This window comes from Condylostylus longicornis, unplaced genomic scaffold, assembly GCF_029603195.1.
Source record: "Condylostylus longicornis isolate FDR11 unplaced genomic scaffold, ASM2960319v2 ptg000017l, whole genome shotgun sequence".
Taxonomy (NCBI): domain Eukaryota; kingdom Metazoa; phylum Arthropoda; class Insecta; order Diptera; family Dolichopodidae; genus Condylostylus; species Condylostylus longicornis.
Genome location: NW_026577986.1, coordinates 8,638,405 through 8,661,676, shown reverse-complemented (window position 1 = coordinate 8,661,676; position 23,272 = coordinate 8,638,405). Strand labels below are relative to the sequence as shown.

The 23,272-nt window shown below is 28.5% G+C and overlaps 2 protein-coding genes across 2 annotated transcripts; both read right to left on the bottom strand.

The window, feature by feature from the left end:
* Positions 1 to 11,446: 11,446 nt before the first annotated feature.
* LOC129606164 (serine-rich adhesin for platelets-like) lies at positions 11,447 to 17,894 on the bottom strand. The gene has a single exon (XM_055516303.1). It carries the CDS (start codon positions 17,850 to 17,852, stop codon positions 11,583 to 11,585), a length of 6,270 nt encoding a protein of 2,089 aa, XP_055372278.1. The 5' UTR covers positions 17,853 to 17,894; the 3' UTR covers positions 11,447 to 11,582.
* A 2,247-nt stretch (positions 17,895 to 20,141) lies between these two features.
* Positions 20,142 to 21,860, bottom strand: LOC129606045 (putative mediator of RNA polymerase II transcription subunit 29). Its single transcript, XM_055516097.1, has one exon. It carries the CDS (start codon positions 21,858 to 21,860, stop codon positions 20,328 to 20,330), a length of 1,533 nt encoding a protein of 510 aa, XP_055372072.1. The 3' UTR covers positions 20,142 to 20,327.
* Between the last annotated feature and the right edge of the window lie 1,412 nt (positions 21,861 to 23,272).

Sequence of the window (23,272 nt, the reverse complement as noted above, 5' to 3'; positions counted from 1 at the left end):
AATTATGTTTTGTTCTTAAACCTACATATGTATGTAAATATGGTACAGATGATGTTAATATAATCGTTCAACGTTATATGGAATTGAGAAAATTATCAGTTAGTGATACTAGAAATGAAAGCTGAAAATTAAAGCTGTTTAATGTAAATTATATTAAGAGTAAGTTTCTAAAATTTTTACAAGCATTAATAACAAAATATATATTTAATTTTTGATGAAATATCTAGTAAATCGGAATTATTTTTAGGGTATATGCAAAGCTAATTCAGATACATTTGTTCCCTAGATTCGATTGTTGTTAGTACAATATTTGGGAACTAGGAAGTTTGAAATATTAGGATTACAATAGATGGGACTTAAGTAATTAAACATTTGCAGCTTCTGTTTTCTACACAACATTCTATAATCTATATTATAAAAATTATTATTCTTACTCTTTCTTTCATTTGTGATGATAATAGATAATAAGCGGCATGCATAAAATGCAATCTAAAACTAATTTTTATAATTTGAAATGAAAATTCCTTCTCAGTAGCCTTGAATTGTCAAAACTGTACGAAATTCTCTAGATCACTTATACTTTTAATTTCCTACAAGTAAATAAATTTATTTTCGTCCTTAAATAACTGTCCACATTCTATTTATATTAAAAATACTATGAACAATATCTTGATCCACGTATATGTATTAAAAAAATTGTAGAAATGAATTGAATTATTATACCTTGAATGTAGTATGAATCATTTTATTCAATATGAGTATTTAATTTTTAATTTATATACATATACGTGTATGTATTACAAATATATTCTTTAGTTCTCACATAAGAATATTTTTTCATATTGAATTTTTGTTTTCGCTGTTAACTTAAATCTCTGTTTAATTAAATTAAAATTTTATTGCTATATAACATTTTTAAATGTACAATAATATTAAAGTACATATATAGACAATGATTTACGTTAACTAATATACATTATATAAATGTATATTACAAATTATATAATAGCGTTATTTTAGCATAGAAAACTTAAAATATAGGTAAGGACTTTTTTTTTGAATCGAGTTTATTGCAGCAATATTTTTTGAATTATTGTCATTCGTAAATCGCAATACATCCTTTTTTTTATGACACTTAAAACAAAATTTCAAAAATATAATATACAAAAAAAAAATATGCTAATTTAATCCTCTTTCCTTTTTTTTTGCTTTGTTATTTTTCATTTATTTTCAACTAACAATGTATGTATAGAATGGGTAAATTGTGTAAATTTTTTTGACCTCCTATAATAAAAAGTAAATAATTTTTACTTAATTTTCTGTATGGTATAATTTTAAGCTACTTATATAAAAAAAAAAGTTTTGATTCCTCTATATACAAGGACATACCTGCTTTCAATTTATATTAAAGTTATTGTATTTTGATAAGTAAGAGGTGAAATTCATTCATAAAATTGCATAAATTCATATAAAATAAGCGGTATAAACTAAAAATTAAGTCCTAACGTATTGTACACCCATACATATTACGTGCTCGTGTCAAAAATAAAACAAAAAAACCAATAATAAAAAAAAAACATAAGCAAAAGGGAAGGAAGGATTCAACAAAATCAGACTAATTTTATTAAATTATTCAGCGAATTTGAAATTTTCAATTTTCTTTATTTTTCATGATATTTTTTTTTTCTATACTTGTCAGATTTTCACCTCTTTTTCAATTTTGTTGGTTTCACTTTTCTTGTTTTTTTCTTTTTGTGATTTTTTTTTTGTTAAATTCGTGGGCCAACTTTTTTATACTTTGTGATCCTCTTATTATTTTTATATTGTGTTTGCAAAATGAACAGAAAATAAAAAAAAAAAAGTGTTTAAATTAATGAATTTTTTACCCTACACTGAAGTAAAATGAAAAAGGACTAATTATTTTATGTGCTCATCAATTTTAGCCTTAGCTTATAAATTATTGATGTCTGTGACTTGTAAGATATAACAATTTTTTATATTTTTGAGCTTGCATTGGGTATATTTTCTTTATTTAGTTGGTATCTTGCTGCTTGGGTGATTTTTATGAGTACAATTATTGCTTAATTTATTCTCAATTTTTCAGTGTTGTAAACAATTCAAAATTATTTCTAGTTATTGTTAGAGTCTGACTGATACCAAAATTAATTCCGTAGTTAAATATTATGTAAAATTATTCATACTTTTAATAAAATAATTTATTTTTAAAAAATCAGAGGATTCGGCTAACATTATCAAAATTGAATTTTAAAATATATAAAATGATAAATAAATTTCGTATTTTCATACGAATTTTTTAAATACTTTAAATGATCTTGCATCAAAATGGTAATTAAGCTTGTATTAAACCACGTTGCGGATTAAAGGTTAAGGCATTATATTTAAAGTGTTATTTAATATAAGCATTAATTAAGTTACAATTTTCCTATTTTATGTAAGTTCTTTAAATTAAACAAAATCTGAAATATTTGTCATGAAGAAATTTGCCGAAATTTAATACTCTTCGATATTTAATATTATTAGGAGCCGCATATTATCAGGAACCCTGTAGGATTTATCTGCACTGTGATCGCTACCAGTGGTTCATTGCAACAAATTCATACTTCGATTTTAAACACTTAAAATGCTCATTCACTTTCAAAAAATTTTACTTTATAATAATTAAAAAAAACTTACTTACTTTACTTTACTTTATAATAATTAAAAATTAATAAAATTTATGCACTTACCTCTTAATTTACCAAATTATTTTTTAAAAATAATACCAAAAAACTTTGTAAATTAATTTTATAGATAATTTTATAGTAAATTAAAAAAATGTTAGCAATGTATATAAAAGCTAATATGTATAAAATCAAAATCTACGGTAAAAAATCCCAAGAAAATGATAAAGCACTTTTCAAAATTTAAATTAATTACAATAAATTCATAAAATATTATTTAACACGTTGAAAAATTTAATCTGCTACATGAATAGTATTTGATTTTTTTTTATTTATTCGTGATGGTGTTGAAAAAATTTTGAAAAAAATAACTTGTTATAAATTAAAGTGAATTTGAAATGGAAATGTTTTTCACACGTATTATTAAAAAAAAAAGGATATTTATGGTTAAAAACGAATAAACGATAAATTTATATATAAAAATTGCTTAAAATCAAATAATTGAGCCCAGGATTATCAGCACAATTCATAAAAACCAAATTTGTTTCTTTACCAAAATTGAGTGTTATGTGCCAGTATGATATGATATTGAATTTTGAAGACGAAAATGACGATCAATGTGGATAGATCAGAATTAAATGGAGTGATCAAACAGAAATTTAAATTATTGAATCATTGTTAATAAAAAGAAATATTAAATATTAAAAATTATAAAAGTAATTAAATGAGACGCTCATAATTTTAAGATGACACAGATCCTTGATTAAAACCTGTGATTACAAATAATATTTGCATAAGTAGATTTTAATAGTTTTTAATAATATTAAAAATTCACATTTGTCATATTTTCATTCTGCTAATAAATATAATGAATTTATCTGACTTGCTTATTTTAAAGATTCCACATAAAATTTACACTTTGAATTTTAAATCAGTCAAGATTTTTTTTCGGCAAATTGATAATTTTTCTTTAAAACCGAAGAGAAGAGTCTTTTCTCAGAATAAGGAATTTCAGCTAATTCATATTTAAAAATAATGATTTAGAATGGTAGAAGCACCATTAGTAATATAATCTTAAAGAATTTTCTTGAGTCACTAGACAATGGTGTGTTTTGGAGTGAAAATTATTAAATTGATTGTTCAGACAATTTTTTGTTGTAATGTTTTTCATTTTGTTTCATAATATTCTTTCAAATGGATAACATTCTTCTGGCCACTCTGTAAATTGAATGATTGGTAAATAAAAAGCGTCAATTGATAAAACAAAATACATAATAATAAATATTGTAATAAAATACGAATCAGGATATTTTTTATATTTTTATTTTGTGATTTAAGGGATTTTAATTTTTGTTTTTGTGTATATTTATTTTATTATGCACATATATTGGAGGAATAGCTATATATATTTGTTTTTTGATTTTATTTTCATTATATTTTATTTGTCAAATTAAATTGCTCTTTTTTAAGGGCTAAATAATTTTAAATGTATATATATTGATTAAATGAACGAATATCATAGAATGCATGTTTCCTATTTAATATATGAGTTTTAAGTAAGTAAAATGATTAAATATTTTATTTTAGTTTAATTTTTTTTTGTATTTTCAATATTAATTTAACAAAAAAAATTTTTTTTTAAAAGTGTTGTAATTTTTAACTATTACATGAAATTTATTACAAAAATTATATTTGTGACAGTAATTAAATTTGTGCTACTTTAATTTGCAACAAAATATTTATGTTATATAACTATAATATTAAATAAATTTGTGAGTATATTCAAATAAATTAAAGTTTTTAGTTATTTGATCCGATTTGACAATAATGATTGAAATGGTTTTATTGAATAAATTTTGATCTTAAATTTATACTTTAAATAGTTTTATTAAATTTAATAAATAATTATTTGGAATAGAATTTATATGAGTGTATAGCATAGTTTTAATTTTGTGTTTTCATAATGAATTAACTTTGAGTTTTAAATTTGAATTTTGTTATAAAAATATTATGTAAATAGATTTATTGCAATAAGCTCACATGTTCTAAAATAATATAAATTGCAAATTGTTAAATTATAAAATGGAAATAGCAATGCAAATTTTCATTCTGTGAGTTAGGAATAGGAGTCGAAAAATTTTGAGAATTTGATAAGAAAAATTTGAAATAATTTTTAATTTGTAAGTCAATAATTATTTATTGTAAGAAATAACTTTAAAATTTAACTACTCTGTTGCTATGACTTTTAAATAAAATATAAAAAATTATTAATTAATTGTAATTAAAATAGAGAAAATCAGTAATCTTTTATGTTTCTTCTTAAATTAAATTTCAATTGTCTATAAATGTAAACGAATGTTGTTATGCACAAATAAAATTAAGTATTTTTATTCAATCTATATAATCTAGCAATAGTTAATTATTATTTGAACTCTTAGATGAACTTTATCTTATTACAAATAATTGTTTCTAATTTTCATTTTAAATTAATCATATTTTTGAATTCATATTAATTTAATTAAGAGCAATTTATAAATATTAAATTTGGTTGAGCTCAAGTTTACAGATTTCAAAAGATGTGTTTTCAACGCAATTTTGCAAAAGAAAATTTAAAAACTGGAAAAAAAATAGTTCTGAAAACAAAAATGTTCCGCTGCAACAATCCACTTTTGACATGTTTGACATATTTCAAATTTTTAAATGGCATCAAAAATTTCATGCTGCTGAAGTTATTTTACAATTCTACATTCAAAAACACCCGACTTTTGGAAAAAGTTCACCACAAATGCTTTCCATAATTGTAACACTTTATAATAACATCAGTAAACTTGAAGTCAATGTCTTATTAATTAAGCATTCAATTTTTTTTAGGCAAAAATATAGTGTTCATTATGGAGTAAATGGTACACAACTGCATATTTAGGAATCATAACAGGCATACTGTTGGATATTTATAACTTGAATGCTGTTTTCCATTCTCACATGCAAAATATATTATAAAATAAAAATTTCAATTATTTAATAAAAAAAAAAATTTAAATATATAAATTAAATTTACCTTTAAAAATGTGTTCTACTATAGCTCTTTAATTTTTTTTTGGTATTCTCACCTGAAAGAAAACAAAAATAATAATAAAAATTAATACATTTTATTATTTAAATGAATATTTTTTTTTAATAGATATTTAAGTATTTAAATAAAAATAAATTTAATTTGTAATAATAAATGTTATTTAATAGTCCCTTACATGTAGTATATTATTTATTAAAAAATTAAAAAACCTTTTACCAGGAAATTATTATAGTTTATCCTTTTTCTGTTATAAAATTTTTACAATAAAAATTAGAATTTAAAGAGAAAATCACAATTTATGTAAAATGTTTAATTATTTTAAATAAAATTTTTTTTGTTATTATTTTGTAAAAATAAAAATATTTGTTTTATAAATTTTTTTTTAATAAAAACTTTAATAATAAACAAACTATAATGGAAATTATGTAAAAGCAACTATTTTATACATTGTATATATGTTGGAGTGTTTAAAGTTACATTGAATATATTTACATATTTAAATATTTTTACAATATTATTAGTTAAAATAAAGTTAATTTTTTTATTATTTTAATATGATTTAATTTAAAATACCCTAAGGATATTATAAGCGTTTTTTTTTCTTTTATAAACGAAGAGAGTCATATCCTTATTTAAAGAACATAATATATTAGGATTGTTATAGGACATTTTAGTTCTCGTTTTTGTTTTATTTTGTTATTGTTATAATCATTAATATCATTAGAATCGTAATTTAATCAATTAAAAAAAATTATTTTACTTGTCTGGTTATTAGCCTTTTCTTCCGGTTATTTTTATTAAATATTATTGTGGTCGCAAATCATATTTTACTTAATATTTTTGTATGTGTAATGTGATGACACTTTATAAATGAAAGTCAGGACAGGGTATTTAATTATATATTTTAATTCAAAATTATAATTTAAAGAGATTACAAGAAAAATATAGTTTTTTAGTGTTTCTACTTTTAAAATTTGTTTTTTTTTTCTTTATAAAATTTTGAACACTAAGTCTATTGATGTTTTTGACTGTACCATTTATAGATATACGAATTTTTGACTCATTTTTAAAATATATTATGTATATTGTACTTCACCAAGTATGGGCAAATAAATCTGTAGAGTGTCTTTTTTATTAAGAAAAGTAAAAAGTTTTTATTCCTATTTTATGCTGGATTTGTTTAATTTAGTCATATTTATGTATTTTGTGTTTATTTTTAGTTTTATATTAGAAAATTTGTTTAGATTGACTGTACAAATGATTAAGAATGGAAAATAATTAAGATTTATTTAAGATTTAAATACACAAATTAAAATTTTTTGTATTATTTTTTAAATATTTTTTATAAAATCGAATTATTCGACATTGACTCCAATATTTCCTTATAAGTTTTATATGTGATTTGGTTACATTTTAAAAATTAGTACAACTTTTTGGATATTTTCATGAATGAATTTCAATAACTTAAATGAACGTGAAGAAAACCGTCTTTATCACATTAGTGTCAAGCAAAAGAATACTCAAAGAATATTTTTAATTTTAATTGAATTTACATGAATGTTTAATTAAGAAAAACCTACTTAAACTTTATTGCTAAGAGTAAATTATAATATTTTCTTTATTTTGCCAGTTACAATTATTCCCATTATTGGAAAGAATTTTTATATATGTAAATTAAATTCTGTGCATAACAATATAAAATTATTAATGTGTAATAATATTAATTCTTTATTATTAAATATTCTCGAAGAATTTAAGAATTTCAATTGATTTTATTCTTAAATTGTAATTTTTTAACAATAGAAGTACAAAAAATAAAGCAACATATGCTAAATACGAGTAATATTCTAAAAATTTAAAACTAACATTAATGTTAACTAAATATTATAATATAACACATATATGTACATATAAAAAGTAAAAACTAACAAAAAAAAAAACAAAATATTTTGCATAACTATATACGTAGGAAGAAAAAAGCACAAGGACTTTCATTAATCCAATTCTCTATATGATCATAAATCCAAGTCTATGCGGTATTTTCTATGATATTATCCTTGTTTATTGTATATGAGTGTGCAAAAACACATTGTGCTGTGTGACATATGAATAGTACATAGTTACGAAACATAAAAAAATATCTGAAAATTTTGTAATTTAATTCTATGTGGTGTACGTATGTGTTAAGAAGGCCAATCGTTTATTATTGTGATTTTTTTCGGTATTATTTTGAACGCCTTCCTTTATACTATTTTTTATATATTTTCTACAATTTTGCCTTACACTATATTTAAAAATTTAAAACTCTTTAATTTTAATAGAAGAAATTTGTTAATTTTTACGAATAAATTAAAATAGATAAAAAAAATTCATATTTGATTTTATAGAAAAGAAATTTTTATAAATAGTAAATTTTGAGATAGGAAAAATAAATAAGAATATTCACAGTATATTGGTTTTCTGTTGAGGCATATTTTCACGTTATTTGGAGATTCGTGCACATCTGATCGTAATATTTGCAAAAGCTGTGCCTAAAACTTCGTAAAACTTGTACTATAATTTAATATCAGTAGTATCCTAAAAGCATAAATTCACAATTAATTTATTAAATAGGCCATTATGTTTTTCCATATTTAATTCTTTGAAATCAAATTATCTGAAGAAATTCACAAAATTAAAAAAAATTTAAAAACAAATTAATGTAAAAATTAAAAAATATAAGAAACAATTTTCAAAATAGGTTTTAATTTATTCGAATTTGTCAATTACACACCGAATTTATAGCCTTACATTTCAAAGAATAAAGAATAATTATGTTTTTTAATGAAAACTAAAATTCACAATGAGAATACCAAGTATATAATTAGTTCAAAAAATCACAATGTAAATAGGGAGAACAAGAAAATATTGGCACAAATGTCCTTTTATAATCAAATTGAAATTAATGTACCATATAGCTATTTAATTCAAAAAAATTTATGAACAATAATGAAAATTATTTCAATTTTATTTTGGACATTTTAATGCTATATTGAATACTAAAAAGTCATTAAAATTATTATATAATTGTAATACATACTTTTTAGCCATTCGCATTTCATCTTAATAATTTAATTGAATTTTATTTACCAACATTAAAATATTTTTACTGACTGTATATAACATTAAAATTTTTTTAACACATTAATATTTTTTGTTCTCTAACAAGTATATTGTAAAGGTTTCTTTTTCCATTTTGTTGTTATTTATGTGTAATATTTAAGTGTTATAAATTTTGTAATGTATCGTGTATACTTATGATTCAAGTTGAAAATTATCTACACCAATTTTGATACACTGGGAATGAGTAAATGAGTTATGCCATGACGTACTGCATTAAATTTGACCGAAAAATCACTAGAATTATATTTTAACACTAATTAAATAGATAGTAAAGTTGTAAATTCTAAATTGTGTGTGTTCAAAATTGAACACAAATTTTAATTGTTTTCAAAAATATTAAATTAATATCAAAATTGTCCACATAATTAGTGTAGTCGCAAAAAAACAAGTCGTGTTATTTCCATATAGCTTCTACAGATAGCTTCTACAGGCCGGTAATTATACAAAATCAATTCACTGAAATTAGGTATTTTAAATTTATAACTTAACCATTTATATATATATCTAACCCCTTTCATTTGTATTATTTAGTATCTCAGTATTGTAAGGTCCACAGGGTGACAAAACCAAAGAAAAAAAAATATAAGGAAAAATTGTATCTTAAAATTACAGTAATAAAAGGTATCCATCATTTTGTTTTTTTTTTTATAGAGTTGTAAAATTTACGCTCTGTTGTAGAACTTAAAATGGAACTATAAAAATAAAAAAAACAAAAAGTAATATTTCTTTTATAAAGTCCATTAACAGCTTCTTATGCTTACACCGTCTATGTATGTATATATGTTATATATTTATGTTATATACATATAGGGTATAACACCATATCACTACAATTTAACTCACTGTCTAACGGTGTATGAAGGAAAATTAAATAACTCCAGTCATATAACGATAAAAGGTGTTTCAGATTTTCTTCTTTGTTATTGAGGAAACTGTTATGATTTAGAAAATAAATTGTGAAAATTGTTACATAAATTCCGACATAACAAGTTTATTCAAGTGTTATAATAAGAAATAATAAAGGTTTCAAAAATTAACATCAATTTAAAGATGAAGCCCTGAAATCTCATTATAATCACTGAACATTATTTGTCCAAGAAATATTTTCCCCATTTTACATACAGTATATGTACTTTATTACAGTTTCAACACTTTTTCCTTGTTATTTTAAAATTTGAACTAAGTTAATAGTTCCTAAGTTAGTGGCCTAGTTTCCTAAGCCACTCTGCAATTTTTGAGTATTCATTTTGAATAATTTAAAATATTTTATGTAAGAGATACTCGTTCTTTTTTGTACTTAAACTGATAAGTTCTTCAGAAACTTTTTTCCCGTCTTTTTCTCTTGGACGATATCCTAACTTGACATTACCATAATATTGACCTTTAATTTCTTTAATTTATTGTTTTTCATGGTATTTTATAAACTTGGAAAAAAAATATGGACTTTTATTTTAACTGTAAACGAAATATGAGAATATCCTTTGCAATTAAATTGCAGTAATCAACTAAGCAAATGTAAATTTCTTTTACGAAATTCCGAATTTTATAAAATTCGGTTGTAATGAGACTCAAATAATGTAATATTAAAGGTGTGGATGTGTAATGAATTTAAATTGTTTTTTAACTGCAGATTTCATAATGTCAGTAATGTTAATTTCATTATCTCTAGAGATCAAAATGCAAAGTTCACAGTATTTTTACATGTTCTTAAAGTGGCTCTTATTAGAACTTATATACATAATTTCTATACAGAAATTCGCCCTTTTTTAACAATTGAAATAAAGCATTTTTTTTTTGTTTTTTTGAGAAAACGGTTATCCTCCAGGGGAACAGATATTTATTGTTCATTTTATATTTTTCACGGTTTCACGGTTATTTAAAAATTTTACTTATCCTTTTGCATATTTCATAAATCTTAAACAAAAAAGTAAAGATGACAAATGTGAAATTTGATGGGCTTAACAACATTAACCTTGCCCAAGATAATATGAGGAAATATTTGTCAAAAATGCATTTTAGGATTAGTGCTATTGATAGATTCAGAAATATATGAAATCATATTTTATTATTTTATTTCCATGCGCTTATTAATTATTTTGTTAATATATCATTATATGTATACGAACACAATAAGGTTGATTCTAAGTAATGAAATTCTAACACTAAAAGAATATTGAAACAAATCTGTTACATATTTTAAAAAATTGCCAAGAACTGATAAATCGTGATCAAATCGTGTACGAGTATAATATAAATATAGGCATATAATATTTTGGAATCTATACCGTAAATTCTACTTATACCGATTGTTTATAACTCGTGTTGATGATTCTTGCAAGTTCAATAGATTTTCTTTAAATTCAATCGTATGTATTAGAATAAAGAAACGGGTATTGCACATTAATAAAATGAACAAAAACTGTGGAAGATAAGAGCGGATATAATATCATCACAATATAAATTTGAAAAATAGTATACACTACGTTATGTAAAGACGTTATGGAATAAAGATTTTTATTAACATAATGAATAATTTTTTCTTTACTTTATTGTATAAATAATTGCTACAAAATTTGCCCTAAAAGTAAATAATAATGATAAACTGTGACAGTTACAAAAATTTAATTTTTTTTTTGTTTTTAGGAAAAATGTTTCTTTATTTTTCTTCAAGCTAAAATTTGTGACAATTGATGCAACAACTCTGGTGACAACGATTTACTTAAACATTCCTTGACTTGATTTTTTAAATTTTCTAGTAATTGTGGTTCCAAACTTGATAACAATGATTCGTTATTAGATCCACAAACAACTCTGCATGTATTATTTTCTATTGATGGAGCATTTGTACTAACTTCAGGGTGTTCTTGTTCATCATCCGTAATTGATTCGGCGGTTGTGATTTCTTCCTGAATTTTTGGAGTAGTAGAATCATTTTCTTCGTCACTAGTTTCTATTACGGGTGTATTTTGTTCTTCATTCAAGGAATCTGTTGCAACTGTTTGTTCCTCAATTGCTGAAGTTGTTGTAGATGTTATACTGTCATTTTCATTTTCAGATTCATTAAGAGATTTGTCTTCAACTCTCAGTGTAGTACTTTCTGCATTTACGTCACTAGTGTTATCATTTTCTGTTCTTGGATTAGTTTCTTCCGTATTTAAATTAGTTTCATCTTCATTTGCACCAAGAGTGGTGACATTATCAGTTTCGTCAACGGAACTAGAAGTGGTTGAAATGCTTTCATCGTCTACTTTATGTTCGGTAGTTTCAGTGTTTTCCGTTATTGCATTTTCTTCCGTTTCTGAATTAGTATTTGCATCATGCTCATCGGTCGATCTCAAAGATGTTGAAGTACCTTCATTTTCATCCGAAGATTCGGTAATCTCTGAGTTTGCAGCTGTTGTATTTTCTTGTATTACTGATGTAGTACCAGCATCATTTTCTTCAATGGATGTGGAAGTTGTTGAGATGTCACCTCCATTATCTGATTCGGAATCGTCTGAAGTTTCAGTTTTTGTGTTTTCGTTTATTGTTGGTGTAGTGCTAACATTATCATTTTCATCAACGGATCTTAAAGAGGACGAAGTACTTTCGCTTTGATGCGCAGTTTCGCTATCCTCTGACCTTTGAGTTGTTGCATTGTCGTCTGTTATCGGTGTAGTGCTGACACTATTGTCATTAATAGGCCCTGAAGATGTTGAAATACTTTCATCCTCATTCAAAGATTCGGTAACTTCTGAGCTTTCAATGGTTGGTTTTTGTTCCGTAACTGGTGTTGTACTAATACCATTTTCGTCAATAAGCCCTGACGATGTCGATGCACTTCCATCTTCATGCGCAGATTCGGTGGCGCTTGAGCTTTCATTTCGTTCATATTCTTCGGTTGCTATGGTAGTGCTATCAATATTGTTTTCTTCAAAAGATCTTGAAGTTGTAGGACTATTTTTATTTTCATTCGGTTCGGTTTCCTCTACGCTTTTAGTTTGTTCATTTTCTTTCGTTATTTCAGTAGTATTAACACCATTTTCATCGACAGTTCTTGAAGATATTGTAGTGGTGTCATCTTGATACACAGTTGTTAAAATTTCGTCACCGGAATTTGTAGATGTTGAGGTGCTTTCATTTTCATACAAAGATTCAGTAACATTTGAATTTTCAGTTGCTGTGTTTTCTTCCGTAGTTAGAACAGTACTTACATCATATTCTTGTTTATCACCTTCTGGAACTGTTGCACTTTCGTTATTGACAGTTGTTTCTTCATTGTTATATCTTTCGTTTTCACTGCTTTCTGCATTTTCTTTTGCTTCCCCAGATATAATTTCATCTATGTCTTCAGATGGTGCTTCAGTGAAAGTTTCGGTACCTTTTGAAGTAGTTCCTTCATTTTCAGTATTGTTCTCTGTTTCAACAGAAAACTCTGGAGCTTCTGTAGTAGTGTCTTGAGCATTTTTATTAAGTCTTTGCTGCAATGAATGTATATTGTTTTCAATTTCTCCTTGTTTTTTACGAATAGAATCAATTTCATTTAAAACGCAATCTCTACGCTCTAATGGCTCGGGTTTGACTCTTTTAAGTTTTCTTTCTAAATCGAAAAATTGTTTTGGAATTTCATTCAAAAGAAGAAGCTCTCCTTGAACTTCTTTCGTGCACGTTGCAATATCTTTTAGATTATCTTGTTTTAACTGAGCGCATTGATTAATTTTGTTTATAATATTATCATAAAGTTTCAACGGTTGCTGTAGTACTTCTCTACTATTTTCAGATAATTCGTCGATATCTTTAGCAGACTCTTTTATGCAATCTCTTAAATTCCTGTTTACATCGTTAACCAAATCGGTTATATAATTCTCAATGACAGTCGAAATTTCTCTTGAGTTTTCATTTTCCTTTCTTAATTTAGCAGACCAAGTTCTCAATTCGCTCTCGTATGTTTTCAGAGCCCTGTTTCTTGCTCTTTTTAAATCAATTATTTTCGAATTCCTAACTCGCAACAGATTTAAAGCTCTGTTTTGAATATCATCAAATTTGCTCAAGAAGGCATCAGTAGCATCCTTGAGAACGGTATTGGTAGAAGATTTGATTATGTCGTTCAAAGCTTGTTTGGTTCTTTCAGAAACTTCTTTTATACTATCTGCAATATGTATTGTTATATCTCCGACAATTTTTAAATCACTACCCAAAGCTGAGGTTGTTTCGTCAGTCAACCGATCGGTAAGATGACTTCCCTTATCCCAAAGATCAAATGAATCATCTAACAATTTGTCCAATAATCCTCCACTTCTACCTGGTCTTCTGGTTGTCACGTCACGCAAAAGATCGTCAAGACGTTCTCGTAAATTTGGAGTTTTTAAACCGTCTAGCAATTCACCTAGTATAGATCGGCCACTATTTCGCGATCCTAACCCGTCTCTCAATTTTTCTGTTGGTGAATTCTTATTTCCAAGTGACCAAGAACCTGAACCATCCAGAAGTCCATTACTTCCACCTAAACTATCACGAAGTCGGTCGGTTAAGGAATTTCCGTTGCCAAGTGACCAAGAACCTGAACCATCAAAGCGTCCATTACTACCACCCCCTAAACTATCACGAAGTCGGTCGGTTAAAGAATTTCCGTTACCAAGTGACCAAGAACCTGAACCATCAAGACGTCCATTGCTTTCACCTCCTAAACTATCGCGAAGTCTGTCGGTTAAAGAATTTCCATTGCCAAGTGACCATGAGCCTGAACCTTCAAGACGACCACCATTTCTGGATTCCAAATTATCACGCAACCTGTCAGTCAGAGAATTTCCGTTTCCAAGTGACCATGAATCTGAGCTATCCAGACGTCCATTACCTGTAGAACCCAAACCGTCACGGAGTCTGTCGGTTAAAGAATTTCCATTATCTAGTGACCAAGAATTTGACCCATCAAGACGACCGCCTTTTCCAAAACCTAAACCATCAACTAGCCTGTCGGTTAGTGAATTTCCGCTTCCAACTGATCCAGAACCTGAACCACCAAGGCGACCATTGTTTCCAGATCCCAACCCATCGCGAAGTCTATCGGTTAAAGAATTCCCACTTCCAAGTGACCCAGATCGTGAACCATCGAGACGACCACTGCTTCCAGATCCCAAACCATCGCGAAGTCTATCGGTTAAAGATTTTCCACTTCCAAGTAAACCCGAACCTGAACCATCGAGACGGCCACTGCTTCCAGATCCTAAACCTTCGCGCAGTCTATCGGTTAGTGAATTTCCGCTTCCAAGTGATCCAGAAACTGAGCCATCGCGAAGTCTATCTGTTAAGGGATTTCCACTTCCAAATGATCCAGAACCTGAACCATCGAAACCGCCACTGCTTCCAGATCCTAAACCATCTCGTAGTCTATCGGTTAAAGAATTTCCACTTCCAAGTGACCCAGAAGCTGAACCATCACCAAGTCTATCTGTTAAGGAATTTCCGTTTCCACGTGATCCAGAACCTGAACCATCGAAACCGCCACTGCTTCCAGATCCTAAACCATCTCGTAGTCTATCGGTTAAAGAATTTCCACTTCCAAGTGAGCCAGAAACTGAACCATCGAGACGGCCACTGCTTCCAGATCCCAAGCCATCGCGTAGTCTATCTGTTAAGGAATTTCCACTTCCAAATGATCCAGAACCTGAACCATCGAAACCGCCACTGCTTCCAGATCCTAAACCATCTCGTAGTCTATCGGTTAAAGAATTTCCACTTCCAAGTGACCCAGAAGCTGAACCATCACCAAGTCTATCTGTTAAGGAATTTCCGCTTCCACGTGATCCAGAACCTAAACCATCAAGACGACCATTGCTTCCAGATCCTAAACCATCTCGCAATCTATCGGTTAGTGAATTTCCGCTTCCAAGTGATCCAGAAACTGAGCCATCGCGAAGTCTATCTGTTAAGGAATTTCCACTTCCAAGTGAGCCGGAAACTGAACCATCGAGACGGCCATTGCTTCCAGATCCCAAACCATCGCGAAGTCTATCGGTTAAAGAATTTCCATTTCCAAGTGATCCAGAACCTGAACCATCGAGACGACCACTGCCTCCAGATCCTAAACCATCTCGCAGTCTATCGGTTAGTGAATTTCCGCTACCAAGTGATCCAGAAACTGAACCATCGAGACGACCACTGCTTCCAGATCCTAAACCATTTCGCAGTCTATCGGTTAGTGAATTTCCGCTTCCAAGTGATCCAGAAACTGAACCATCGCGAAGTCTATCTGTTAAGGAATTTCCACTTCCAAGTGAGCCGGAAACTGAACCATCGAGACGGCCACTGCTTCCAGATCCCAAACCATCGCGAAGTCTATCGGTTAAAGAATTTCCATTTCCAAGTGATCCAGAACCTGAACCATCGAGACGACCACTGCCTCCAGATCCTAAACCATCTCGCAGTCTATCGGTTAGTGAATTTCCGCTACCAAGTGATCCAGAAACTGAACCATCGCGAAGTCTATCTGTTAAGGAATTTCCACTTCCAAGTGAGCCGGAAACTGAACCATCGAGATGGCCACTGCTTCCAGATCCCAAACCATCGCGAAGTCTATCGGTTAAAGAATTTCCATTTCCAAGTGATCCAGAACCTGAACCATCAAGACGACCACTGCCTCCAGATCCTAAACCATCTCGCAGTCTATCGGTTAGTGAATTTCCGCTACCAAGTGATCCAGAAACTGAACCATCGAGACGACCACTGCTTCCAGATCCTAAACCATCTCGCAATCTATCGGTTAGTGAATTTCCGCTTCCAAGTGATCCAGAAACTGAACCATCGAGACGACCACTGCCACCAGATCCTAAACCATCTCGCAGTCTATCGGTTAGTGAATTTCCGCTTCCAAGTGATCCAGAAACTGAACCATCGCGAAGTCCATCTGTTAAGGAATTTCCACTTCCAAGTGAGCCGGAAACTGAACCATCGAGACGGCCACTGCTTCTAGATCCCAAACCATCGCGAAGTCTATCGGTTAGTGAATTTCCGCTACCAAGTGATCCAGAAACTGAACCATCGAGGCGACCACTGCTTCCCGATCCTAAGCCATCTCGCAGTCTATCGGTTAGTGAATTTCCGCTTCCAAGTGATCCAGAAACTGAACCATCGCGAAGTCTATCTGTTAAGGAATTTCCACTTCCAAGTGAGCCGGAAACTGAACCATCGAGACGGCCACTGCTTCCAGATCCCAAACCATCGCGAAGTCTATCGGTTAAAGAATTTCTACTTCCAAGTGATCCAGAACCTAAACCTCCAAGTCGACCATTACTTCCAGATATTAAGCCATCGCGAAGTCTATCGGTTAAGGAATTTCCGTTTCCAAGTGACCATGAACTAGAGTCTGATTGTTCACTTAAACGGCCATTATGACCTGCAGACCACGAATTCCCGTTACGATTTCTGTCTGTAACTAGGCCGCTTCCACCTGTTAGAACAGAACCAGCCCCATTAATTATCCCGTCAGCTAGACGACTAGCACCATTGATTACACCCCCGGTAAAACTGGTGGCTCCATTTATAACGCTATCGCCAAGGCGGCTAGCTCCATCAATTAGTCCGCCAGTTAAAGTAGTAATTCCATTTCCGAGAATGCTTTTTCCTCCTGAGAGACGTGTTGTATCCCCTGACAACAAAGAATTTTTTCCTTCAACTACCCTATTTAAGAGACTACTTGCTGCACTGTTAGAAGTTGTTTGCTCTTTGAGTGCATCACGGATGCGATTACTATCCCTACTAAATACCAGATAACTTGTTCCTTCGCTTAAAATGTCCTGAAGATGAGCAACGTCAGATTTTAAGGAAGAAGTTTTATCTAAAGGTTCATCGTTATTTTGATTAATATTGCTGTTGGATTCCAAAAAAGAATTCGTTGATTGAATGGCTTTTATGCAATTAAGAGCCAAAATTACAGAAAGAATAAATGTAGGAAATTTCATTCTTTTTTATCGGAAATACTTTTATGACGATTTCCTCCAAAAGTGAATGTCAACTGATGTAAAAATTGAAAATGCGCATATTTTATAGGATTTTAATTTAAATATGTACATATATGATATAATTGATGATGCAATAACTGGTGAAAGTTTGTAATTAAATTTTATAATAAGTTCTTCTATTGTTTATCTAATTATTTTGCAGTCAATAATCATATTACTTTAAGTTGTAAGCAGATCAAGTGTCAGTTGAGTCAATATTAAATACAAATTTGTAACAACAAGTGATTTTATTTATTTTTTGTCTGATAAAAATGATAAAAGTTTTTCATTATTAATTTGCAAAACGTTAGGAATCATTAATTGAAAATATTATGCATGGCGTGTTTATAATAATAACAAAATTTTTGTAGGAAATTTTATACGTTTCTTGATTTTTATTTTTTAAAAAATTTAGCAGATTTATACACTAGTTTTAAAAGGTTCTATTATTTATTTTATTCATTTAAAAATTAGATATTGAATAATTCGCTGTCATTGCGGAGTTCCTAAATTATTCATTAAATGTTAAATTATTTTGGGAATTAAAACATAAGTATAAAGTGTAAAGGAAATCCTTTTATTTTGGGAAAAACATGCATCTAAGCCTCTTCTTAAATGACATTTTTAAAATTTTCGGTTTTTTCCTCTTCATCGTTTCGTTACCGGTGTTTGTGGGATTGCGTTACAATTTTAGTTAATGCAAATTATCAAAACAAGTTTTAGAATACAACAAAATCTTAATTTTTTTTAAAAAGCTTGAAAAGAGAATTTGGTTCCTGCTTCTAAATTGCTACAAGATGTTAAGGAATATTAAAAAATGTAGACAAATAAATTAGTTTTAAAACAAAAGAGGGAAAATAATATAGATATGAAAAACGTAAATATAGAAGGAGAAAAGACTCAATATTTCCAGTACGGTGGCATAAAAGCAATACTTCATTTGAATTATTGAAACTTTTAATACTTTAAGTAGAATGTTAAATAGTACAACCTTGATTTTTCTTTTAAATTGCATTATTTTTGAACAGATTAATGTTATAGGAAAAATATACAAAATTCCTATGACATGAATCTGAATTAAATCGTAAATTTCGCTAACGATCAGATCAAAACAGATGTATATTGTTCTTTACACATTGTCCAAGTAAGGGCGCGAAGCTCTCTTTACTCAGTGTTACAAAAACGAATTCATAATAACGCATAGTTGCTTGGTTACAAGGAAAGGAAAGAAAATCTAATATTATTTTTATAAGTTAAAGTCATCAGATGTAGATGAAGGTCACCGGACCATTATTTCAACAAAAATTATATTCCACATTTTGAACGACTGCTGTTATTCCAATGTTAAATCACTAAAAAGAAACAAATATCTAAGCAATACCCTTAAACAGTCTGATACGGTTAAATAATTTTATAATATGTTTTTACAAAATAAACTCTTATTAAAATGCAAATGTTATTGTTCTTTGTTCCGAATGTGTTTTAAGCCTTGAGAATATATAACACAGTTTTTTTTTTATCCTGCTTTACTCCTCTTGGGAGCATAGGGCTTTCACAAAGCTTCTCCAACGAACTCTGTTAGGGGTCATTCTTTTTTACTCCTGCCCATGTCATGTGAGCCGTGGCGATTTCTTTTTTTATTGATCTTTGCCTCGTATTCTTTGGCCGTCCAACACTTCTTCTACCCTGCGGATTCCACTCCAATACCTGTCTTGCGATGGTTTCAGGTGGGCGTCGTAATCTATGACCTACCCATCCTGATTTTTTCTTCTTTATAACCTTTGCGATTGGTTCTTGGTGGGTTAAAGCCCAGAGGTCTGTGTTGCTGATTCGTCTGGGTCAGAATACATGGCAGATGATCCTTAGGCTCCTATTTATGAATACCTGCATTTTATTTGTGTATTCATTTTTCGCTAGCCATTTTTCGAAACCATACAACAGCACCGGCTTCACACATGTGTTGAATATTCTCAGTTCTATATAACATAGTTATATAGCTTTGATGTTACATAATAAAACTATTCTTGTTTTTGAATTAAATGTTTGTTAACTGAAAGCAGACAAAGGACAAATATTGGGCTTAAGGTATTGAACGAATATTGAACGAATATGAAAACTAAAAAGAAAATGATAGATTTTTTCTCAGCTATAAATACTTTTCTTGGGTCTTTCACCTGAAAATTTGTTCATAATATTTTTGAATTTGAATTCTCAATATTATAAACCCAATAACATACAACACTTTTTTTTTGCTTTTTATCAATTTCTATTTTTTAACACTGTACAACTAATTTTGTAAGGTATTCGATTACTTTATTTAACAACAGAAAATATTATATTGTTTATTGTTTTAACTTTAAGTTGATATTTAAAGTGTTTTTGCACCAATTTTAAATCGATATCGAGCGTTAATAAAGCTGGATTGAATTTATAGGTTTAAGAATTAACTTTTCCTGAGTTTGGATCTGTATCATCAGTTCGCGTGTCATTGGTGTTATTATTCTGTTGTGCAATTTCGCTATTTGGAACGCTTGTGCTATTGTTAGTTTGTGAATTATCTTCAACATTTGTGCTATTATTAGCTGAATCAAGGTTAGTACCATTATTTGAATTGGGTTCAGCTTGCTTATTGTCTTGGGTATTGGTGCTATTATTAGCGGAATCAAGATTAGTACCATTATTTGGATTTGGTTCAGTTTGCTTATTGTCTTGGGAATTGGTGCTATTATTAGCTGAATCAGGATTAGTACCATTATTTGGATTTGGTTCAGTTTGATTGTTGTCTTGGGAATTGGTGCTATTATTAGTTGGATCAATTATGGTGCCGTTCTTGAAATCACTTCCATCAAAGTCAGCACTTTTAGTACCATTGTTAGTTGGCTCAAGTACAGTACTATTGTTTTGGTCAATTTTATCGTTTTGATTATTATTAGTTTCCTTAGTAGAATTTGTAGTAGCTTCAGTCGTATTATTTTCCTGTTTGTTGTTGCTTGGAGTGGTAGATTCTGATGTTTTATCCTCTTCATCTTTCTTTATAAGCTCGTTAATTTTATCCTCGGTCCTTCTTTTTTCTACTAACACTTCAATGCGAGTATCAGTAATGCATGGGGATCTTGATAAAGATGTTAATGAAATCCTTGACACTTGTCTCAATAAATTATTATATTTTCTTGGAAAATCAGTTAAGGTACTTGCAATTTCTTGAACTTCATTTGTACATAATAATAATTTTCTTCTTTCTCTGTAATTAATTGAGCTGCATTCTCGAATTTTAGCTGTTACTTCATCAATGATTGGGAATGTTACCTCAACGGTATTTTGAATTTCAGAAATCGTATCTTTAACAGGGTTTGTAATATTATCAGCACATTGTTGTGCCTTTTCAAGAGATTTTTCTTTAAAATCTTTAAGAATATTTTTTATTTCAGAAATTGTTTCAGGTTTTGAATTAGAAGCTTTCTTTTCTTGTTCTAATGACCACTTATCAATGTTTTTTTCAGCAGTCGACAAAGATTCATTGGCTTTTTGTTGTACCGAACGTAATTTTTGTTCAGCAGTTTCTAAAATATTTGAAGCTTGGTTTTGCAATTTTTCAACTTGAGATTTAAATGATCCAGCAGTACGTGTAATAAGACTATCTCTAACACCGGTTACAGAATTATCAACAGAATCACGTACTCTTCTAGTGATATCGTTTAACGAATTAGCACCTTGAACTATACTACCAGTAATTGTATCTGTTACTCCAGTAGCAACTGATGCTCCAAAATCAATGCCACCCCTTACGATACCAGAAGCTGTATCAATGCCACCTCTGACTATATCCTCACCAGTTCTAAAAACACCATTTACAAGATCACCAAATGATTGAGTTGCTCTTCCCAATGCATCGAAAAGGAACGGTTCGGGGTGAGCAACTACAGTATGTGTAGCAAAAACGGTAAGTAATAAAACGTATAAAAATCTCATTTTAACAAGTTTAATCAACTATGTAATATGAAATATAACTGACAATGGAAAATAATTTTCACGCCCCTTATATATCTAATATTCCCATAATTACATTTGTAATGATATAACGAAATTTTAATAAATTAACATAACAGTTGTTAATTATTCTTAAACTCTAAAAAATAGAGAGATTTAATTAGGGAAAACGGTTATTCAAGTTACGTTTATTATAAAGTGTTAAAAAGCAATGTTTAAATAATTGATATGAAAAAACGAAAACATCTGAACACACATGTTCTTTAAGTAAACATAAGTTATTTACTTTTAGTTGACATTTTGAATTTGTAATTAACATAAAAGAATATAGAGGGAAGTCACTCATAAGTTCCTTTATTAATAATAAATAGTTTTGTAATTGTTTACAAAACTCCTAATTTCCGTTGTGAACGCGTGTCACTATTAAATATTTTCGCCGAATTGAAAAGTATAGATCTTAAAACGTCATTAAAATTTTCGAAATTGTTTTCACTCTATTTTATTTTAATAAATTTTCCGACTTTTACAGTTATTTGTAAGAAATTTTACAGTAAATCAACAAAACGGCTTTATTTAATTTTGTTGCAAAATTAGTAACAAGTAACAAACTGCACATTAGAACATAATAAACTGTTGGTTGAAACTATACGCAGACTGCAATTGTTTAATGCTTAACCCAAACAATATCGTCTGGTACGTTAAGCTCTATTTATTATAATTAAAGTGAGTTCTTACATTCTTGCTCACAAAAGTCATTAACAAATAAAATTTAAAGTTATATTTACATCAAGAATTTATTTGATCTAAGAAGTTCAAGAATCTAAGCAAGTATTTTTGAGAAAATATAAAAAATATTTGTTAATAATTCATTTAAAGATGAATATTTCTACATCTATACATACATGTGTGCGTAAGAACGTCATATTAAGAAACCCTTAGCAAAAATCATTATTTGAAGCCAACTCTCAGTGAAATTCTGAATTGGTGATTTGATTAAATGCAAGAATAAGTTAAAAAATGCGTAAATGCGAGGCTGAAACACAGAAAATTGTCGCATAAGGAACTTTTTGCGGTTTTTGAGGTGTTTAATAGACATGGTTTCAAGGCATCTTTTATCCTACAATTAAAAAATTTGGAAAATTAAATATTACTGCCAATACTAAAACTCTAAATAATGGAAATTTTCAAAAAAAAAAAAAAACTAGAGTAGTTGTGTGAATAGTAACAAGGATTTTCCAATTTATTTTCTACCAATTTGAAGTGAAATTTATTTAACAAATTCTGATATTTTCTGTTTTTTTTTTTGTTTTTTATTTACATAGTTTTTTATTTAATGGACTGTAAAAAATTCTTTTCAATTTTCAAATATTTTCGCTTCATCTATTATCAAATTA